A 17,165-nucleotide genomic window follows, 5' to 3' on the forward strand; every position below is an offset into this window, starting at 1 on the left:
AATATATTGGCTCATATAACTGAAAGGCTTCGCGGTAAGACATAGTTGACTTTAGTAACTGATTCAAACAATGTGACCAGGACCCATTATCTCTACCTTTCATTTCTCAGGACTGCTTCTTTACTGCTGATTCCACTACAGCAGAAATTCTTTGTAATGGTCTTAAGATGGGGTTTCTTTCTGTGTGTGTGTGTATGTTTACTTTTTTTGAACTGGGCATTGAACTCATGGCCTTGCACTTGCCAGACAGGTGTTATGCTGCTAAGCCAGATCCCTGCCCAAGGCTATATATTTCTTTATTCATATTTATTTATTTATTTTTCTTCATTTATATTTAGCAAGGAAGAGTGCTTAGTACTTAAAAGCAAAAAATCTAAAAGGAAATACATACTGCTTCTGACTGGCTTAAATTATGTGTCTTTGAACTAATAACAGTGGCTAGGTGAAATGAATATGCTGATTATATTAAGCCAATGTACCCAAACGATGTAACTGGGAAATGAAATACAGTATTAGAAGAAGAAATGGGAATTGGCTGCTGGAGGGGCAGCTAACAACTAAGTATTGTAAGAGGCGTTTTCCAAGGATTTTTATCTCTTGAAATAGCAGGTTGATGAGTTTAGCAATAAGAAATAATCAGATTACAAGTAACTATTAAAGAGTCAGTACATTCATCACTTTCTTGATTACAGGAAGTAGAAAATTGAATTAGGAAAGTAGAGAAGTAATAAAAAGTAACTCTAGATGGTAAATTGTTTATGGGCTGAAACAATCTATTCATATTTGTATGGTTAAGAAATTAAACTCTAATATGAGAAACCATTTTCCTTTTATTTTCTACTGCAAATTTCTTTCTTTCTTTTGAATCAATGCAGGTAAAAAGGCCACACACATAATATTCTTTGATGTATGGCTCATTTCATTTATCAAAGGAAGTACAAAAACATGTAACTACTTATAACATTGAGCATCTGTTAAAATGATCAGTATTACTATTTATAAAGGAGTAAATACTACTGAATAAATAAAAAGTTCTTGGGTGAAGCTGTTTGAGGGCATACGTTTGCTTTGTGGGAAATTGGGCTTTGTTTGTTGTTTTTGTCTTTGCAGTGTTTGGATTTGAACCCAGAGACTCACAGATGGTATGCCAGTACTTTTCCGCTGAGTCATACCGTACTCCTCTTTCAGGGGTTATAGCTCTAACAGTCTAACAGCCATTCTTAGCTCCTCCAGAGAATTAAGTTCTAATAATTTAAGGCATTCATCAAATGTAATAACTTCTCACTTATATATCTCCAGTAATACCAGTTATATTAAATAATTGGGAGAACTGAAGAAAAAGTACCTCAAAAATTTATACTATATTAATATGAAGCTCAGTATAACTTAAAATATGAATACAGAAACTTCTAATTACTTTATGTTGAAAATTTGGAACAGTTAATATAGTAGCAATAGCTGCCTTGCTCAAAGAGAATGTAAAAAGATCTTCAAACTGGTACATTTTGGAATATTTATAACAAAGCTACCTCTGGAAAATTCACACAGTAGTTGTCAACTTAAATTCACTAATATTTTCACTAAGCATGATTTAAATTTTTACTTGGGCTGTGACAAACCCAAGTTTATTTTTGATGAGGTATGACTTGTCAAGTATGAGAGTTTAAGTCTTCATTTGCTAGTATACTCCTAAGAGATCACTGATGCAAAGTTATTGGGTTTTCTCCACCAAATTCTGAATGTTTTTCTTTCTAAATAGTCAATTTCAAATCAATATTTGTTATTCTGAGTATTTTTTGTTCCTTTACATTTTATACCCATAGCAATGGGTTGAGATTGATTTTCTGTTGGCAGTTATAGTCTTAATCATCACTTTTTAATGAATTATACCTATCAATTTATTCTTTTCTTGCATCAATTCTGAAAATGTTTGTAAAGAGCACACAGTGAAGGAAAGTAAAATGAAATGAAAGTCATGAGAATAAAAAACAAAGTTAATATAAATTAGATATTAGTTTATCCAACTGTTTAGATTTTAAGACTCAAAGTGATTTTATCAAGGGATTATTTTAAATCAGGCAATTTATTTAAAGATAACCAATAAAAATGGTAAGCAAAAAATTCCTGGAGCATTAAATTTCTGAAGTTATATGACAAAAGCTTCTTGTCACAATAAGCTTGATGATAGTAGAGCTTTTTAGCTATAAGAGAAGCTATTAAATTCCTTGAAGGACTATGCTTAAAGGTACTTTCATAGGGAAAGTACGACTAAAGATTCATCAACACAAAACAAAGCAAAACAAAATAAAACCACACCTTCCATGATATGAATGTTTTAACTTGCCTCCAGAGATAGGAAGTAGGATGTATAGTGGGAAAATCATTAATGTAAAAGCCTCTTGTCTTACCCGTTCATCTGCACTGCCTGTTGCATGGTGGGAATAACTGATGAGACCAGGGATGGGCTGCTCACCATGTGCCATGATAACAGCAATACTGGTGTAGAATGGATGCTTCGAATGCACAACACATAACAATTATGAATACAGTGACACGAAAACACTACACAAACAAGATGACTAAAAGAAAAACAGGTGAAAACATGAAATAATGACATGCCAAAATTTTCTACATGTAGAATGATAAAATCAGTGTAGATTTAAAATGTAGAAAAGAAAATGATGATTTTTTTTTTTTACTCTTTTACTTAGGAGAAAAAGAGAAAAAAGTTATGATTTTTAAAAATAAACTTAGTTCACCAATTAGTTGCATTAAAAATTATGTACAGCTTAAATACTTATTAATATCAAGTAAGGACTTAATGAGTCAATGAACGATCTGGAGAAATGAAATCACGCAGTCTTCAGTAAAGGCACCATTTACTGATTGCATGAATGGTTGCTTGAAAAGAATTCTCTATGATTCTAATGGATGGGTTCTCAATAAAATCCTTACTGTATTCATAGTCAAAATATATGTGTGATCTATCAAATGCTACAAATTACTTTATGTAACAATTAAATTATTCAACCTATGTGCCTTCTAGTCAGTCAGTGGACAATTATCTCTGAGAGGTGGAATCTTTCTAGAAATTTAAATAGACCAGGTGGTTTTTTACTAGGCATGAATAATAATGAAAATCATATTCTGTGACTTTAAGATGATTAAATTTACTCAAACCCTCATGGTACTATATTTATTTCCAGATCTGTATAGAGAACATTTATAATACTTTGATATTATCCTAATATTTATTATTTTATGAAGTTACAATGCAAATATATCCATTTCTCTATAGCACTAGGGTAATCTGTCATTAATATTTGAGTAAGTGCTTAGTAAAAGAGAATTCCACAACTGCTTACAAGTTACATCTTTAAAAAAAATTTAGTTTTTTCCAACTCATTTCTTGAATCATCTAAGGTCTTTTAATTTCAGTTTATTACTTCTTTAAAATTTTGTGAAATTTTAATGTTCTAAATATATAAACACTGTTTAAGATGTAAACAAAAATGATAGCTTCCAAGAGGTCTTGAATGTCACATTGTTTATTACTGCAGTTATAACTTTAATTGTAACAGTAGTATTTTTAATGCCTTAAGGCACAGAACAAACTTCAGAACCTTCAAGGAAACTGCTTCAGGAACAAAACAGTAATAGAGTATACCGGATTGCTCAATGACTTTTACTTTTTTTAGGCTATCCTAAAGAAGTATGGAATTTCAAGGATGGAATGGAAACAGGAATGAAATCAGTACATTCACCTGTGGGTCCTTCAGATCTGTCTTTCTCAGTAGGCTTACCTTGGCAGCGATTGCTGCTGCAGTTATATGTGAAGATGAACTATCTTCTGTTGAAGCAACACCACTGTCTTTTTTTTCCTCTTCCTCTTCTTCACATTGAACCCCTTTGTCTTCTGTCTGTTTATGGGGGCTGGTTGTGGGAGGAGGGGAAAGTGGAGGTGGTGGGGAAGGTAAATCTTCAAGTTCATCATGTACCTCCTTTACTTTTACAATGGCATCACGTAAAAGGTCAATGGCATGAGGTAGAGCTGGCAGTATGAACTGAAAACATTCCTGTCCATAAAAGGAAGACAAAAGCACAGAAGATGAAGTCTTTTTCTAGATTTAAAAAATTATGACAGCCAAAGTGAGTCTTGATTTTGGATCTGCATTTCTCTCCCTCAATCTCAAGAATGAATTATATTTAAAGCATTATCTTTGCAATGTGAAATATGAAACATGGGAAATAATATTCTCTATTAACTACAAAATATGGTACTAATAAAGCACACATTGCATTTGTAAGTTAAATTTTAACACAATATTAGTTTAAAGATGCACTATGAGAAAGGTGGGAAAAACAGGAAAGAATTTTCAGATTTTTAGTTAGAGCAAGACATTAGAACTAATAAACCAATTGGGGGTTGGATTATTTTATTCAGCACTAAAGTTCTAATTACCATTATAAAAATATAACTAGATAACATTATATCAGATGTGATTGAAATATATAGTGAATGTTTAAGTTAAAAATAATTACAGTAAAAGACACATTGTTGTTAATCCTTTTCAAAACACTCTCCCTCACTTCCAACATACTTACACCATTTTTCTTGTTCATTTCTGAAGCTGTTCTGAATTTTATTTCATTTTTTTGCAAGATATAATAAAAAATAAGGTGAATGTCATTGTCCTATGCTATCTAATGGAGGTAGGTTAATAAAAATATAAAGGTGTCCTTGCCTCTTTTATGTACTAGATCTGGCACTGTGCAACTTCTGGTTCTTTTTCAAACACAAAATGAACATGAAAGGTAAACATTTAGTATTAATTCAAGACATTAAGGCAGCCAGAAAGATATTCATCAAGAAGGACTTCCAGAACTGCTTCAGAAAGTGGCAAGAATTATGGGATGTGTGTTGCAACCAAGAGGGAGCATTCTGAGTGGGATTAATGGCAGTATGTCTTTTACTATAATACACTTTTTTTTTCCTTGTTCGGTTTTTATCGGTATCAGGAACCGAACTCACGACCGCCTGCTTGCAAGGCAGGCGCTTATGCTGCTGAGCTAAATCCCCAGCCCCAATACATTTTTAAAAGTGTATACATGCACTGTATTTTCAGAGTACATCTAACACAATATGTAAGAACAGAAACAAGCTTATAATGAACTCCACAAAGAAGTCAACATAATCTGTTGTTCAAGTGACAATGTTACCTACAATGCATCATCAAAAGAGAATAGGTAAGAACTTATAACCAGAACATAAAGCCAGACCTATTTGGGGAATAAGTAAAAGTGTTTCTCACTTAAAGTAACAAGTTAATTAAAAAATAATGTAAAAAAAATTTTAAAAACTTTCTATGGAGTTACTGGAACACCTGAAGGATGCCTAATCCTCTGAACTCTTTGCATGGCTCAGTTTAAATGTTGTGCAGGTAAAGATTTTAACATCGATCAAGAGAGATGTGGATTTTACTATCAGCTTCTTAGAGTTATTTCTAGATGCTTGGAATGTAATTCCTGATAAAAATGTCTCTGTTTTCCCCAGGACTTTAAGCAACATTAAACAATTCTGAACATGAAAGGCTCAGGCTAGCATTCCTAGCTGGCAATACTCTTGAGTGTACACATTATTAAAATGTTTATGACTCTAAAGAGAAAGGACATTGGAAGCTCCTAGATTCTTACCTATGTACTTTTTTTTTGTTGAGATTAATCTATATCTCTTTATTATACTAACCAATTATCATATCAATATTCAGCCAGTCCTATGAATCCCAGACAATTTTTAAACTTGAGTGGTTTTAGGAACCCCTGAATTTGCAACTGGTGTCAAATGTGAGGGAGTCTTTTGGAGTGCGCCAATTTTGTAGCAGCTAAATGAGATAAAAATGAATCAACTCAAGTGATTGGAATGCATGATTTTTATTTCTTTTTTTGCTGACATTTTGGTGATGCACTGTTCAATGGCCTTCATATTTGGATCACCCAGAAGGGGAACAAAAACTGTTATGTTAAAGGAATGATTGCATGGGCCATAGTTCTTATGGAAATCACTTTGGAAACTAAGGTTGGTACATGAAAATAAATGTGTCAATGTCAGTGGAGGAACTTTCAGGGCTAGAAGTTCATTAGAACCAAAGAGCAGACAGACATCCAGCGCTGCTGTTTGATGTTGCCACCTGAGCCCATGCAATGTGTAGACACAAGGGAAGCGATGCAAAGCTAGACTGAATCTAAATATATTCCTTTTGTATTTTCAGAGACACAAAATGCTGAGTAGAACTGTTACACGTGCCAGAAAGTTAGAAAGAGACTGCAGAAGACTCCGGAGCATATTCCAAAGGGAGATAGTCCTATATAGAACTGGCAAGGCAGACTGATGTCAATAGCTCCTACAAGATACCAATGGACCCTAGCATTTTTGTCTGCTGAGTCATAATATGATAGGTAATGGAATAAACAATTGAAACATCTGTTGTCTATAGTAAGGTGAAATAAGTGTATGAAGCACTGAATTTATGTCTTCATGAGTATGTGACCACATTCAACATAGGGGTAAGAAAAGTAGGTTCTTACTATATGAATTCCTTTGATTTTCTGGGAAATATTGGGTTGAGGGAGGATGTTGGTACAATTATAATGTTTTCGTTAGGAGTGTTCCCCCCGCCCCCTCAGGACACCTCAGGGTTTTCAATTTTTCTACTTTAAGCAGTAATCTCAGGATCAGTGATACAACTTTGGGTACCAGAAGAAGTGATGATTTCTAAGCAAGAAAACTGTAAATATCTAAACTTTATGTCAAAATCCCTAAGAGTTTCATCTTACTTTTACCTCATCTGGCCATTAGAGTTGACAGTGAAGGCAGTTAAACTACTTACTAGCTTAAGTCCACTAGTTCTTTCCTTTCAATCCTACCCTATGTGAATAGAAATAGACTAAGTGGGAGGCATTTGCTAAGTTAATATTACTAAAGGCAATCTAAACCATAATAGCACTAACCCTTAAAGCCTTGTTAAAAAATGGGATAGTATAAGTATAAATGAAGAAGAGAAACAACCAGGTTATGTAATGTGGGAAACAGAATATTATATTTTAATCCAACAAGAGGCTCAGAACAAGGGATATTACTTCTTGGCATAATTGTAACAACTGCTTAAAAAGGTGAAGTTGTACGCTGCCAAGACCACTCTTGTTTTTGGAACTTGAGAAGCTTACAAACTTAAGTGATGATGTGTCTGAGGAGTCCAGTAATGTACCAATATCTCCTCTCACCATCATTGTTATATTCACTTCTACGTGGTAATATGTAATACTGGCATTGTTAGCAATACAGTGATATTGATACTGCTGATGCTCAAATGTATGGGAAATTGAGTTACCCAAGAGGTAATAAAAAAATTGGCCTAATAAGGAATGGGAAATCAGTCCATCCAATTTCTGGACTAATCCAAATTAGTCCAGCTAATTTCTGTGTTACTCACTTCTGTACAAATGTTTCATATGAAACAAACAGCAGTAGATTAAAATAGAAAATAAGCAAATTACTTCAAAAATATAAAAATGTAATGAATGCATTGAAGATGGGACTAGCTGTTTCTCTGAATCTACCCATATTTCACATTGCCTCCTCCCAATTTATACATATTCACAGATAGCACTGTTATATCTGTCACATATGTATAGTAAATACAGATGCTCAAACTCTCTGGGTAATGTTAGCTGTTTTGCTGTAAGAAAGCCTTGGCCAAAGGCCAGGAGTAGCTAGTGTAATAATGCACATTACTCAGAGTGTCTGGTCTTTGTCAACTACTGAAAGGTAATCTCTAGATACAAAGAATTTCATGCCTGAGAGGAATATCTTTGCTTGTCTGGGGACTTTGGTCATCAGATAATCTAACAATGTGATTTGTGATGGGGTTTTTGGCCTACATGGTATTGGTTTTGTCACTGTAAGGTATTAGAAACTAAAGACATGAGTTCAACCTCTGGGAAGGGCTAGGACCTGAAGGTTAATCACATGGGGAATATGTGATGAACTCCATAAAAGACCCCAGTACAATAACAGCTAAGGTGAGTTGCTCTGATTAGCAATATTCCATGTGTCCTGGCACCCTATAACACCATAAAGCATTCATGACTTAAAAGAGAAAGGACAGATTTGGCATTTTTATTGAATTCTGTCTTATGTATTTCCTTCTTGGGTAATTTCAATTGGTATCTATTCCCTGTAATAAACTGTAACATAAGTATGAGGACTTTAGTGAGTTCTGAAAGTCTTTCTAGTAATTTTTAAACCTGAAGATGATTTTGGGAATCACTTGAACTTGAAATTAAGAGTCTGGAGCCCGCTCTGACTTTTTTGGATGGTTAAATCATTACATTGGTTAAATGTACTTATACTAAACCATATGAATGTCAATAATGCTTACCTGAGATCCTTTCTTGCTACCTGGTAGGTTAATTATGAGAGTTTTTCCTCTAATTCCACATACAGGTCTGAAAGGAGAAAGTAGAGGAATACTAATTTGACATGGATATTTGGTTTAAACATATTCCATAATAAAGGTTAGTCAATTTACTTTATATGTGAACAACTGTTTAGGAATACAGTTGTTACAGTAAGAAATTCACCAAATCTGATTCCAAGTGGACATTCTAGCTGACGTAGTGGATTGGAAAAATGCAATGAAAATACAGTCAGAATAAAGTAGTTACTTTAAGTAATTTCATCACAACTGACAACTTCAACATTTTCATTTCTCAGACAGTAGTAAGATTTTTAATATGTTAGTGCATAAAATGTCAAATATAGAAATATATATGTTTAAGAGGTTTACTATGTACAGGACTCAAGCTGAGTCTGATTACTTGAGCTTCTGTTTCTCAAGAAATCTAGTTTTACAGTAAAATAATGTTTTTCACAAATGAATGGATATCTGTTCTTCAGAGATATCTTATAGGTGTAGATGGTTCTTGATTTTTGTGTCTGTCCAAAGAGCCTACCTTTCAAATTTACTAAGGATGAGATATTGCAATCTATTTGGCTAGGCACTCAGTCCTTTGGTACTGAACTATGGTGATGGTTGTGACACTGACAATCACAGTATTGATATAAAAGGGAGAATAGTTGATTACAACAGACATGAAATCTTGATAAAGTAATACAGTTAGCTATAACAACAGGATGAAACACAGCCTAAAACCTGACAAACTGGGGTAATTACTAATTTGGTACATTTAACCACAAAGGCAAGATCTTCAGTTATATATCAAAATCCAACAGTATTTAGGAACTTACATACAAAGATATTCCCCTTAGTCGAGCGATTTTAACATGTAGTAGGGAAATTTAAAAAGGACAGAAGACAAAACAGATAAATGAAGAGAAATACAGTATAAGAAAGGCTGGAAGCTGCAGGATGAGCATCCAGGGTTTGGGAAACTGGAGAAAGGGGGCAAGTAAGAAAATATGAACGAGAAAGCAAAAGATTACTGAAGCAGACCTGAAAGACTAGAGAAAATGTTCACTCACAATAAAAAAAATCAAGAGAGAGACAGTTGAGAAAAGAGAGAAATAAGACAAACACTGGAACAAGGATAAAGGTAAACACCTATACAACATAAACAAAAAACAAAAACAATCTGTTTTTGTGTCTCTTTCCCAATTGCTGTGGTGCCCTCAGACAGGGACAGGTCTAGCCTGCTCCCAGAGTGTACAGTTAGCTTCTTCTGGTCAGATCAGCCTAAAATTCATTTGGAACCAGAAAAAACTTCAAACAGCAGGAGCAAATCTAGGCAACAAAGACAAAGCAGGGGACATCATAATCCCTGATGTGAAATTATATTACAGAAGCTACTGTGATAAAAACAGCATAGTACTGGTAAAACCCAATCAATCAGTCAATCAACCTGAGGATCAATGAAACAGATTAGAACATGCAGAAACAAATTTAAATACACCCCGTCATCTTATCTTTGACAAAGGGGCCAAGAAAATAACCTCTTTAATAAAAGGTGCTGGGAAAAGTGGCTTTTCACATGCCAGAGACTAAAACTAGAACAATGCCTAATAACAATGCACTAAAGTAAAATATAAATAGATCAAAGATATAAATATTAAAACAGAAACACTAAATCTGCTGGGAGATAAAATAAGTAGAACTTGAAGACATAAGTGTAGACAAAGACTTCATGAACAAAACCCCAGTGGCATGGGAAATACTACAAAGAATCAACAATAGGGATCTCATCTTATTAAAAAGCTTTTGCACAGCGAAAAAGAAAACACCAACACAATGACCAGATAACCCACAGATGGAAACAAATTTTAGCCAGTTACTCCTCAGATAAATGATTAACATATAAAACATGGCCCTGAGGAAGGAGCTGCACTGTACAGGCCTACCTAGGCCGTGTTGGCGACCTTCTTTCAGCCAGGGGAGCCTTGCCCCCCGAGGAGGTGGGTGCCTGCACACCATCCGAGCCGCGGGAGAGTTTGAGATCCTTGCTTCAGGTGGTTGGGGACCCGCGTGGCTTGCGGCCACACTAGACTGGGCCCGGTGGGTTTCAGGCCTGCCTGGAGGCCTTCTTTTGGTCCAGGGAGCTTCGCTGCAAGAGGGGGGAACCACGCTGCTCAAGGAGACTTTAGGCCTGCCTGAGCCACGCCTGGTAACCTTCTTTTAATCCAGGGGCCTCGCTGCCCAAGGAAGGAGCTATGCTGCCAAAGGAGTCCCAGGAGGCCAGGATATAGGAGACAATTTCCAACATGCCCAGGAAAAGCTTTGAAATAACACTTGAAACACAGAAATATAGGAAAATGACAAACGAAAGACAAAAAGACAATCTCAAGCATCCAGCCCATCCCAACAGCCTAGGAGCCATGTACACAGAAGAAAATATATGCCATACACCTGAAATACCTGAAATAATAGCAACTGAAATAAACAAGCAACTCCTGGAAGCTTTAAAGGAATTCAAACTAGAAATAACCTTCCAGGTAAAAGAAGAAATGATAAAAGTAATGAAAGAGATGCTGAACACATCTAAAGAAGACACAGTTAAAAAATTACAGGAACAAAACAAAAAGATAGAATCCCTGGATGAACAATATAAGAAACAAACAGAATACATGAAGCAGATTCAAAGAGATATACAGAAAATCAAAAATTTCATTGAAAGCTGTCAAAATCACCTCAGCGAAAGTGAAGACAGAATTTCAGACCTCAAAGACTAGATTGCAGTTAGTGAACAGGAAGGAAAGATCTTTTAAAAATAACTAGGAATCAGGAAATAATTCAACAGCTACAAGATGACTCAAAGAAAAACAACAAAAGGTTGTTAGGGATAAATGAAAAAGAAAAGGACAACACAAATGCTATCAAGAGGCTATTTACAGAAGTAATAGCTGAAAATTTCCTAAACATGAGAATGGAATCTGACATTAGGATTAGTGAAGCATACAGAGCTCCAAATAGCCATAACCAAAATAAAACTACACCCAGACATATAATAATCACCATCCCAGAAATCCAACATAAAAATAGAATATTAAAAGTTATTAGAGAGAAGAGACAGATCACCTATAAAAGAAAGCCTATGAGAATCACGCAGACTTCTCAACACAATGAAGTCAAAAACAGCATGGAGTGGAGTATTTCAGAACCTAAAGGAAAATGATTTGCAACCTAGACTGATGTACCCTGAAAAACTGTCCTTCAAAATTGATGGAGAAATAAGATTCTTCCATGAAAAAGAACAGCTGAAGAACTTCATGATCACCAAGTCAACCCTGCAAAGAATACTGAAAGACAGTTTAGATACGGATAGGAGAAAACCACTAAACAAGGTAGACAATGGAACAGAATGGAAAGATAAAGATGCAACAGCAAAAAGATAACATATCAACAATAAACCAATATATAACAGTTATAACCATTAATGTAAATGGTCTCAATTCACTAATTAAAAGAAACAGACTGGCAGAATGAATCAAGAAACAACATCCAAACGTATGCTGTCTATAAGAAACCCATCTAACCCAAAAGGAAACTCAAAGACTGAAAGTCAAAGGTTGGAAACAATACTACATGCAACAGGAACCCCCCAAAAAGTGGGGATAGCTATGCTGTTTGCAGGCAATGTGAACATCAAACCAAGAATGATCCTAAGATATAAAGAAGGTTACTACGTACTTGTTAGGGGAACACTTCAAGAGGAAGAGATAACAATCTTAAATATATATGCACCAAATTCCACAGCACCCAGTTACAAAGAAAGCATTAATAGAAATGAAAACGCACATTAGCAATAACACAATTATAACAGGATACACAATTGACAGCAAGGGACAGATCAACCAGACAGAAAATCACCAAAGAAATAACAGAACTGAATCACACTTGTGAACATATGGACTTGATAGACATTCTCAGCAGTACATGGGACATTCTTTAAAATAAACCATATACTAACCCACAGAACATATTTAAATAAATGCAAAAGAGTTGAAATTATCCCATGCATGTTATCAGATCATAGCTCTATGAAACTAGAAATTAATGATAAAAGAAATTACAAAAACCCCACAAACACATGGAAATTGAATAATACACTCTTGAGCAATCAGTTGGTCACAGACAAAATTAAAGAAGAAATTAAACAATACCTACAAGCAAACAAAAATACAAATCCAACTTAATGGAATCTGTGGGATGCAATGAAAGTGGTCCTCAGAGAAAATTTATTGTACTGAGTTCCCACATCAGGAAAACAGAACAAATACAAATAACCTGATGCTACACATCAAATATCTAGAAAAAGAAGAGCAAGTCAAGCCCAAAGCCAAAAGAAGGGAGGAAATTATAAAAATCAGAGCAGAACTTAATGTAATAGAGACTAAGAAAACAGTCCAAAGAATCAATGAATCAGAGTTGGTTCTTTAAAGAATAAATAAAATTGATAAGCCCCTAGCCAATCTAATTAAAAAAAGGAAAGAAAAAGCTCAAATCATGCAATAAGGAATGAAAAAGGCAAAATCACTACAGACTCTGTGGAAATACAGATCATCAATACCTATTTCAAAAAATTCTATTCTCATAGGTTCGATAACACAGAAGAAATGGACAGATTCCTAGAAACATATGAAGCTGGGACAAGAAGATGTAAAACTGCTGAATAACTTAATTTGTATTAATGAAACTGAAAATGTAATTAAGTCCTTATCTACAAAGAAGAGCCCAGGCCCAGACAGATTCACTGAGTAATTTTACAAGAAATACAAAGATTTAATGCCGACACTTCTCAAACTCTTCAATGAAATCGAAAGGGATGTGATTCTTCCTAAGTCATTCCTGGAAACAAATATTACTCTAGTATCAAAACCTGAGAAAGACCCAACTGAAAATAAGAACTATATACCAATCTCCCTAATGAACACAGATGCAAAAATCCTCACTAAGATATTGGCAAACATGATGCAGCAAATCATCAAGAAGGTTATACATCACAACAAAGTGGAATTCATTCGAGGCATGCCGTATGGTTCCACATATGTAAGTCAATAAATGTAACCCACCATATCAATAAAGCCAAAAGTAAGAATCACATGATCATTTCTATACATGCAGAAAAAGCTTTTGATAAGGTCCAACACTCATTCATGATAAGAACCTTACAGAAAATTGGAATAGATGGTCTTTACCTCAATATGATAGAGGCCATCTATGACAAACCAACAGCCAGCATTATATTAAATGGCCAAAAACTGAAGGCCTTTACCTTAAAATCAGGCACAAGACAAGGATGTTCCTTGCCATCGCTCTATTAAATATAGTACTGGAAATACTAGCCAGAGCAATTAGACAAGAGAGAGAAATAAAAGGCTTAAAGATAGGAAAAGAAGTTAAATTATCACTATTTGCAGATGACAAGATACTCTACATAGAAGACCCCCGAAACCCCACTGAAAGACTTCTAGATATAATAAATAAATTCAGCAATGTAGCTGGATACAAGATCAATGCACAAAAATCAATAGCATTTCTATACACTAGCAACATTTTTACAGAGACAGAAATAAGAGAAATCACACTCACTTTAGTAAGTAAAGCAATACAACTCAAGATCAAGCTCAGGGGTAAAAAGGGCCAGCACCACTCAGATAGATAACGGGTTGACCCTCTAATCTAAAAACTAAAGGACCTAGTGGGACTCAAAATACACAAAGCATTCTGAGAAAGGGAAAGATGAGGAATTACATAAAAAAGGAAGGGAGAGGTCATTGTTAGTAGTGTATCAGGAGTTAAAAGCCACATTAGTCTTATCGCTCTGTGTAGTTTGATTTTATTTTGTTCCGGTTTGTCTACTCATACTAGATTTGAGGGCATAGACAGCTATCCCAAAAATAGCACGCTATATCCCACGGTAACTATCCTTAATTTCTTATTAACTTAAACTGAAGCCCTGTATTGCTTACAGTGTCTTACTATGACTGATCTTACTTGAAGCTGGTTTGTTAGACTGCTGTTTTGCCTTGACTGATTTTATTTGAATTTGGTATGCTTGATAGTATCAAGTCTAAGAGCAGAGGCAGCTACTCTGAAGAAGACAAGATTTAATAAGATACCCATTCCGGCTTGATTATTAACTGCTTTTGAAGTCCTACAAAGTCTCCAATGTTGTGTTTTTATTAAAATAGCTATGTAATGCTATGTTCAATTATATTATGTCTGATGATGTGGACAATTCTATTGAAAATAACAAGAGAAAGCATAGTAACTACTGTAGATCACCTAATAGTGTGGTTTTATATGTCTTTTTCATTTCATGTTATTTTAGGAATTTGTCTTGTTTTGATATGTTTTTCCCTATAATACAGAAAGGATAGATATACATGTAGAGAGTCACACATGGGGAGAATTTCTAAAGAGTTTACGGGAACAGATTATATAATGCACGATGTAATGAACAGATACTCTGAAGAAGAGACACTAAGATACCCAGTGCTAATTCTGTAGAATTATGATATAAATCTAGCAATACTATTATTCACTGTTCAGAGTGATATTAGTCTAGTCCCTTATGTTCAATTTCAGCATACGTAAAGATAAGGACAGCTACTTTGAAGAGAATGAGAGACATTATGGCAGTCATTATTGACTTCCCCAGTGTCAGATCTTGAAGACCTAAAAAGCCTTCATCATAAAAGCCTGTTATGATTAGATTAGTTCTATAATGTTCAGTATGTATTCAATGTGTGTGAAGATGGAGACAACTATTTGGAAGGAAATTAGAGACAACAAGATAGACAGGGAAGATCTCCAGTGGACTTGCTTTGAAATCCGTGTTTCTTAAAATTATTTCCTTATGATTTGTTTTGTTCTGTTTTGTTATGTTTAATCTTACTCTCTGTGAAATGAAAAAAAAGAGAAGTCACACCCTTCCCACTAGCATCGTAAAAAATGAAATACTTTGGAATTAATCTCATGAAAGAAGTAAAAGATCTATATAGGGAAAATTATAATGCCCTGAAAAAAATTGAAGAGGATCTCAGAAAAATGGAAAGACATCCCTTGTTCATGGATATGGAGAACAAATATTTCAAAAATGGCCATTCTCCCAAAACTGTTATACAGATTCAATGCCATCCCAATGAAAATACCATCAACATACCACATAGACCTAGAAAAATCACTCCTAAAATTCATCTGGAGCCGGAAGAGACCTAGAATAGCAAAGGCAATTCTAAGCAGCAAAGGCAAAGCAGGAGACATCATGATCCTTGACTGGAAATTATACTACAAAGCTACTGTAATAAAAATCAACATGGTACTGGAATAAAAACAGCTCTGAAGATCAATGGAATAGATTAGAAGATACAACCACAACTACCAACACACTCAACCACCTTATCTTTGATAAAGGCCCCAAACATGTTCACTGAAAAAAACAACAGTCTCTTTAAAAAATGGTGCTGGAAAAACTGGCTCTCCATATGCTGAAAACTAAAACTAGACCCGTGCCTATCACCATATACTAAACTAAAATTTATATGGATCAAAGGTCTGAATATTAAAACAGAAACAGTAAATCTGTTGGAAGATAAAGTAGGTAAAAATCTTGAAGACATAGGGGTAGGTAGAGAATTCATGAACAGGAATCAAACCGCATGGGAACTATTGCCCAGAATCAATAGCTGGGATCACGTCTTATTAAAGTTTCTGCATGTCAAAAGAAATCTCCAGCATAGTGAAAAAAACCCGCAAACTGGGAAAAAATCTTAGTGAACTGTCTCTCAGACAAAGGACTTCTGTCTAAAACATATTAAAGAATTAGAAAAAAATCAGACCTCTGAAATGCAAGGACTCAATCCAAAAATAGGCATCTAAGATGAATATACAGTTCTCAGACGAAGAAATACAAATGGCAAATAAATACATGTAAAAAAGTTCATCATCGTTAGTCATTAGAGAAATGCAAATTAAAACCACACTGAGATTCCATCTCACTCCAGAAAAAATGGCCAAGATCCAGAAAACTACCATCAACAAATGCTGGAGAGGCTGTGGGGGAAAAAGGAACTCTCCTGCACTGTTGGTGGGAGTGTAGAATGGTGCATCCACTGTGGAGGTCAGTTTGGAGATTCCTCAAAAAGCTGGGATTGGACGTCCCATTTGACCCAGCTATTCCACTGCCAGGCATATTCCCAGAAGAACTGAAAACATCATACCACAATGATATATGTGCTCTCATATTTATAGCAGCACAATTTGTAATAGTCAGATCCTGGAAATAACCTAAGTGTCCACGATCACATTGAGATATTTACTAATAAAGGGCGCAACTTGAGACCATACTCATAAGCGAAATAAATCAAACTCACATGTATAAGTACTATATAGTCTCCCAAGTGTAAGAAATAGTAAGAGTACATAGGAGTTTATGGTAATCATGATTCCCCATTACATTGCTTTGAAGCCTTATAATCATCACATTCATTAGTTGGAATGGGTTTATCCTGGTAGGTCTGTTTTTTTTTTTTTTTTATCTGTGATGGTATGAACAACTATTTTGAAGAAAACATGTCATTATAATAGCCAGTACTAATATAATATCATCTTACTCTGAAGTCCTACTATGCTTTTGCTCTTCTGTTTTCA

General features: G+C 34.8%; 1 protein-coding gene across 25 annotated transcripts in view; it reads right to left on the minus strand.

Moving 5' to 3' along the window:
* Gphn (gephyrin) overlaps positions 1 to 17,165 on the minus strand; it is a 531,921-nt gene that overhangs the window by 225,826 nt on the left and 288,930 nt on the right. For 13 of the 25 annotated variants that reach the window (XM_063241465.1, XM_063241469.1, XM_063241460.1 and 10 more), the window contains 3 exons: positions 8,439 to 8,505; positions 3,804 to 4,076; positions 2,409 to 2,513 (listed from right to left, as the gene is read on the minus strand). In XM_063241465.1, coding sequence (XP_063097535.1) covers positions 2,409 to 2,513; positions 3,804 to 4,076; positions 8,439 to 8,505 — 445 coding nt within the window. The remainder of the gene's footprint in view (positions 1 to 2,408; positions 2,514 to 3,803; positions 4,077 to 8,438; positions 8,506 to 17,165) is intronic. The other 12 variants (XM_063241478.1, XM_063241474.1, XM_063241470.1 and 9 more) reach the window with 1 other exon arrangement.

The sequence above is a fragment of the Cavia porcellus genome, unplaced genomic scaffold, assembly GCF_034190915.1.
Source record: "Cavia porcellus strain 051 isolate PalLab524CR breed Dunkin Hartley unplaced genomic scaffold, mCavPor4.1 scaffold_31, whole genome shotgun sequence".
In the NCBI taxonomy this organism is placed as follows: domain Eukaryota; kingdom Metazoa; phylum Chordata; class Mammalia; order Rodentia; family Caviidae; genus Cavia; species Cavia porcellus.